Genomic DNA, 6,626 nt, shown 5'->3' on the forward strand with positions numbered 1-6,626 from the left:
CTTAAAATTATATACATGTGTATACTGTATAATTATGTAATTATTTATATGCATTTTTCCTGGAAGCCTTTCTACTTTTAGGTTAGCACAGGCATGTAGCCATATAGGTGCACTTCTCTTTGCACTTAGCCATGCCAAACCTGGTGAGACATCAGGAAGTTGTACATCTCAGCCATGTAAATGGGTCATTCCCGGGCGCCAGGTGAAGCCGACTCGGCCCATGAACGCTTTGCCCAAGAAGTCCAAGCTTCTACATGAAGACACAGAAAATGATCCAGTTGCCTCTTTTGATCCGCGCCACTCGGATAACAAAAAGATGGATCTATATAATACTCTGCAGCAGTTGAAAGACTTAAGAGATACCTTCCAACAAACAGGTAGAAATTAAGAAATATTTCTAAATATAAATTTATATTATGATTTATTTGAGGAATTTAAGGATACATGCTTTAATGCACAAAATTCTTTTGATGCATGGATTGGTTATTAGAAACATTTTAAGCTTAGTTTGGACTTTCGCATTCTAGACATTGCATAATTAGCTTCTGAAATTGACACTTCCTTCACCTCCCATTTGATGACAGGCAGTAAACATGTAGCGCCAAAAATGTCATGCCTTACTAATAGTCCAAATTAAGTGCAATCTAATTAAAATTAGATGTTAGATCCACTCGCATACTCGTTACACTAACATCTAACAACATCCCATAGAGGGTCACGTCAGAGTTCAATTTCTATCAACCAATCAAATCGTCACTGGCAAAATCATCGTATATCGTTGAAGTTAATAAGTCTAGAGTCATTCCAAATTTGACCTTTGACGTGACCCTCTATGGGATGTTGTTAGATTTTAGTGTAGCGAGTATGCGAGTGGATATAACATCTAATTTTAATTAGATTGAACTAAGTGTGAAAGGGTTCTATTCTTGGACCTCAGTTTTTAATATTAATGAAACCTATAAATATTCTAATGTATTAAGAAGTTGTTTATTTTCTATGATTACTTCTTTTTTTTTTAATTTTATCATTACATTTTAATAAAAAAAAATGGTCTCTTTATTCGGCCTCATTATAAAGAAAATTTAAATGAACATGAAACTTTATGTGGCTAAATTAATTCATATAATAGACATTTAGTTTAGCCATTGTTTTTGGGTGATGTAAAAAAAAAAGTTTTAAACATCATTTGTTAATTAGCATTTGTCCTTAATTGATGTAGGTTAAAAAGAATATAGGGCAACTTTATGCAATTCTTGTTTAAGGTATGTCACACTTGTGGAATATTCCTGATGCTGTTCCAGATGCTGTTCAAGAGATGGAGGTCCAGGATTTTGAGGATATCATGATTACCAGGATGAAAAGTCTCATCTTCTGTGAGGGTTATGGTAAGGAAATTTGTTAATAATGTTGATTCTAAAAAAAGCATCTTAAAACATTTTTGAACAGTGACTTGGTATATATTTGATCTGTACCTTCTTTAAGCATTACACCTTATGTACATCAAGTTCTTTATTAATTTTCAAATTTCAGCACCTCCATTTGCAATTGACCATGAATTGGTAGAGTTCACTGAGAAGAGTACAAGAGATCAGAGAACATCTGACATGTGGCAGAAACTACACATTGGTCGACTGACTAGTTCTTTGTTCGGTGACGTTTTGAAAGCTGGACCCAATCCAAATTCTTTAATCAAGCAAATTGTGGAGGGTTCCAGTCTTCATAAGTAAGTTGTATTCTCCATGGTAATTCTATTATTGTACTAATGTATTTTGAACTTGTTATGTAAGAAACTGTTCATTGGGTTCAGAATATATCCGTAATATTTACCCAAATTGGGACTACAGGGATTATTAGTTAACTTTGTATTTTAATTGTAATGTAGGTTTCTACAGGAATATCATAATCCTGAAAGCAAAATATGATAATAGTAAACAGGGGGATAATAACGTAAAAGTAAAATAAAAAACATAGCAGATTTTAACCAGCTGCTTATACATGTAAACTTAATTAGTTTTTATTAGCATGTGTGTCAGTTTACTGATCACCACACTTTAACATATATGTAGTATACTTATCAATTTTTTGCAACTCTGTGGTACAAAATAAATTTGTGATATACATTTGTTTCCCAATGTTTGTATACCCTTTTCAGGTAATTTTTTAAAAGAAATTAAGTTCTGTTTTATTTCTTTAGGTATGCTGCTCTACCACCAGCTGTTCAATGGGGACATGAAAAGGAAGCCCAGGCACGATCTGACTATGTTAATCTGAAATCTACCATTAACGACAACTTTTCCGTCGAAGATACAGGTCTCACTTTGTGTGCAGATCATGCATTTTTGGGTGCTTCCAGTGATGGGAAGGTTTTGGATTGTGACAACATAGGTCTCTTGGAAATCAAATGCCTCTACTCCACCCAGGGAACCCAAGTAACCAGAAAGGAAGTGGGTGAAATTATTGCCATGGGATACCCCAATTTTTGCCTGGAGGAGAGTCTGGATGGGCCACATCTCAAAAAGAGCCACAAGTACTATGCACAAGTCAAAGGGGCATTAGCTATTAAGGGATATCCCTGGTTTGACCTTGTCGTTTGGACAGACGCTGCACAAAACAATATTTGTATTGACAGGGTATATTTTGATTCTGAGTTTGTGGCATCTATGATGCCTAGACTTATTGATTTTTATATGCATCACATAGCCAAGAAGTAATTAAAACAAACACTGTATGAAGTGATATGAATCATATATTCAAAAAATTTTATTATCTGTTTTCCATGAAATGAGCTCAATGAAATTTTTAATTAACTTAATTTATTTATTGACAAAAAACCTACATGTGGCAAGAGTCATACAAATTCAAATACAGTCTTCAAATCTAGTCACTGTCTTATGTCAGATGCATCACATATGAAGTTACAAATATTCATTGTTGGTTTAACATCTGTTGGATTAAGAATTTTATAAGAATGCCTCATCTAAAAAGTGTACAATATTCACCTAACAGATGTTTACAAAGAGCTGCAAATTAAAATGTTCATATTCAACATTGGTATGACAGTAAAATAATACAATATCAAATCCCTTGAAATATTAATTTGATCACAATATCAGACAACCTCTATTTGATATTTGTAGGTACATGTACCGGTACTACATGTATTCTTAGTATCAATTTAATTAAGGAATGAAGTAAATTTCAACTTATGTTATACGATATAACATAACTTGGGGCATTTTACGCTTTATAAACCGCTTCGCGGTTTATAAAAAAGCGTAAACTGCCCCAAGTTTTTTTTATATCGTATAACATAAGTTGAAATTTATTTCATTCCTTATAATTTAATTTCAATATAGACAATAAGACAATTTTTCTTCCAGAATAAGGCTTCAAATTGAACATTATTTTAAAAGTAACGTCAAGCGAAGTAATACGTTTTTGACGTAACTCATTGTGACGTAGGCAAGTTATGTTATCCAAATTATTATATGTTCCTCTGAATGGTTCAGCCAATGGAATAGCTTGATACAAGTGAAATTAAATTATTATCTTTTTAAATACTCCTTCATTCTTTAATACACTGTAGTACTTATTAGAATTCACATCAAAGTTTTTCTAATAAACTTAAGTTTATTTCCATTCAAATTATAAGACATCAAATAAGCTGAAAATGTGATACCTGGTAATTGCATGTAGGAAAAATATATAGTTTAAACATGTATTGAAATTGATAACTCATAATCATCAATTCTTATTGTCTGAAATTTGTTGCACTAAAATGTATATTTAGAATAAATACATGTACAAATATTAATTGTTAACGAGTGGAACATCCGGATTTGTAAGCCAACAAATGACCTGAAAAATCTTTGTAATAAATTGTTTCAAGGTTAGAGGCATAACACCATATAAAATGTGAAATTTTTTCACTCTACCCTTACAAAAATTTACTATAGTTAACTATAGTTTACTATAGTTAACTATAGTGATAAATTTGACACTTTGATTTACTCTGAAACTTTACTCTAGAGCTTTTTGAAGATTTAGAGCCTTAATACATTTTAAATTACATACTAATGATGTACTTTTCTGATAAAATATGTAAAAATACTAGGAATACTTCATTTTAATTTCAAAAAAGTATCTGTATGAAGTTTAAAGAATAAAAAAATATCTATCTGAAATTCATAGTAAATATACTTTGATTTACTATAGTGAAAACTTTGATTTACTATAGTTAACTATAGCTAACTATAGTAAACTATAGTTAACTATAGTACTTTCTTGTTAGGGTACCTATGCTCCTCTCTACATGAATTCTTAAAGAAGCTATCTCCTGTGTTTCAAATATCTCATCTGGTGAAAACTGTGGACTAACACCTCTAAATGGGGGAATGTTCAATTCAAATTTCTTTTTTCCAACATATCTCTTATTGTAAAGCCTTTGTCAGCCATGACACTGTCATTTTCATCTAATAAATCTAAGATACCTGAATTTATTGTCAGTTCTCTGTCTGATATCTTACCTGGCCAACCTACAGAAACAAAAGAAATAACACCTGATGGTGTGATACCAACAAGAAACTTCACAGTTGTGTGGTGTTTATAGTTAGAATATGTTAAACTCTGATTTTCAAGATTTGAAGACCTCTGTATAAAAAGCTCTGTACAGTCAAGTATAACTATAACAGAAGAATACTTAGCTTTGAAAGATAAGGGCATGGTTCTATCAATAATATCTCGTGTAGGAAATTAATTGAGAGACCTAAGTTCACAGGAGAGTAAAGAAATCCTGGTGGAAAAGTATTTCGAAAAAGTACTCTCTGAAAAACAAAATCTGTAAGCTAAGTCTGATGTGAAGAGGCCGAGTCTTAATTTGATGAGTACAGCAAATAACTGCATGGTCAATCAATCCCAATGAGCCTGTTGATACTCTCTGTCTGTCCGAATCCTGGTCTGTGTCGGAACCAACCCAATACCTCATTCTCTCTGCCTTAGGTCTCAGGAAACTATCATTAAAAAAATATTATTATTGTCAGAGTTACAGTATTAAAATAGAATTCATTGCGATGCAGATGTGAGATTTGGAGAAGAGGAAAACAAATATTGTTTTCTTTTCCCCCAAAAATGCTTCTGAAATTCCATCATACATACTTGAAAAGCCAGATGAACACTGCAAAGGAAGGTAGCACAGTGTAATACTTGGTCTTTCCATCATCATTAGCAATCTTCTCTGCACTCCATTTGTGCCGGTCACGTTCTTTCTTCAGATCCTCTAACTCTTTCCTCAGGGCAAGGTTCTCCTCCAGTAGAGGGTCAGGGTCACATTGTACACCTACTAATTTTGTTTTGAAAACAAAAAAAAATTGAGAGAGGTGTTACTTTTTTCTGCTGAAAACATGTAAATATTGTACATATATATGTTTTACATTACAGATATTTCTTGCCATTTACATGAATATACCTTTATCACTTAAGATTTTTATGTCAATGTCATCGAATTTCAATGTTTCATCTGGTACGAAGGTGCTGTTGTTGTTCATATCCTGAGAGTATGACTCTGGGGGTTGCAAACAGCAATAGTTGTGGATGTATAAGCTAAATTCATGGTGCTTCTGCATTAAACGTCTGTCCCTAGCTTCTGTTTCATTAATTTCCTACAATTTGAAGTTTCAAGGTAATACAATGGTGCAAACTATTTCAAACTTTAGTACATGCTGTCAGTCATTTTTTAAAATTCAAACATTGACAGTGTCATACAAAAAAAAAAATTCCTCCAGAATTACCGGGTAATTGTCATATGTTTTAAATGTAAGGAATTATATTTATAAGTATTAATATAGAATTTTACTTTAATCTATAAATAGCTAGGGCTTCATTTTATATGTCGGGTTAAAAATATGAATAGGATAATATTTTCTATTTTATTTTATAGTTACAGGTTAAGAGACCCAGCTTAATATCATGATTATAATAATGTATTTCTCTTATGAAGATGACTATAACTGTATATAGTGTGTTTATTTATATGCTTGTATATAAGCTACCTGCTGCAAATTTCTTCTGCATTTTATCTCCTGCCTAGCAACGTCAGAGTCGGTTTTCGGTTTTTCTTTGTAGGTGAAAATTGTAGGTCTATAGTTCTCATCCTCCACTTCGTCGCTGTGCCACCCCCCTACAAAATGTTCAGAGCAGATCCGACTATATTCGTTCGGTGCCCAGTCATCTCTGTTAATCGCACGAATCCAAGCCTTTCTCTTCTTACTGCCTTTTGGAAATCTGAAAAAACTTATGCCCTTGCCTTTTGCTTTCTCGCCTTGGAGATTAGAACATTGGTAAACAACGCAGTGAAAGACCATTACGTTGTTATTGTAAACAACTTTGGAATGCGGATGTTTTGTTGCCGTCCGGGAGCGTTTATACGCATGCGCTAAAAACAGGACCGCAGTTTACGTGAAAAGGCTTATTAAATAAAGTATTATTTACAGATATTCTATAGGACAATAACTTGAATTTAATGTCTTCTTCACTATTTTGTTAATATATTTTCTGTACATTACGCATTTAATTTACACTGCCGTATATTTGTATGCAAGTACATCGGAGGGTAATGTTGGGGGTCTTAA

General features: G+C 32.7%; 1 protein-coding gene and 1 pseudogene across 1 annotated transcript; one reads left to right on the plus strand and one right to left on the minus strand.

The window, feature by feature from the left end:
- Nucleotides 1-1,264: 1,264 nt before the first annotated feature.
- On the plus strand, nt 1,265-2,749 carry LOC134233328 (uncharacterized). Its single transcript, XM_062715294.1, has 3 exons — nt 1,265-1,385; nt 1,531-1,723; nt 2,195-2,749. Exons 1-3 carry the CDS (start codon nt 1,265-1,267, stop codon nt 2,709-2,711), a joined length of 831 nt encoding a protein of 276 aa, XP_062571278.1. The 3' UTR covers nt 2,712-2,749.
- A 1,061-nt stretch (nt 2,750-3,810) lies between these two features.
- Nucleotides 3,811-6,359, minus strand: LOC134233327 (uncharacterized; annotated as a pseudogene).
- Nucleotides 6,360-6,626: the final 267 nt, after the last annotated feature.

Source organism: Saccostrea cucullata, unplaced genomic scaffold (genome assembly GCF_032062105.1).
Source record: "Saccostrea cucullata isolate Sc308-1 unplaced genomic scaffold, CSIRO_AGI_Scuc_v1 ctg7577, whole genome shotgun sequence".
NCBI lineage: Eukaryota > Metazoa > Mollusca > Bivalvia > Ostreida > Ostreidae > Saccostrea > Saccostrea cuccullata.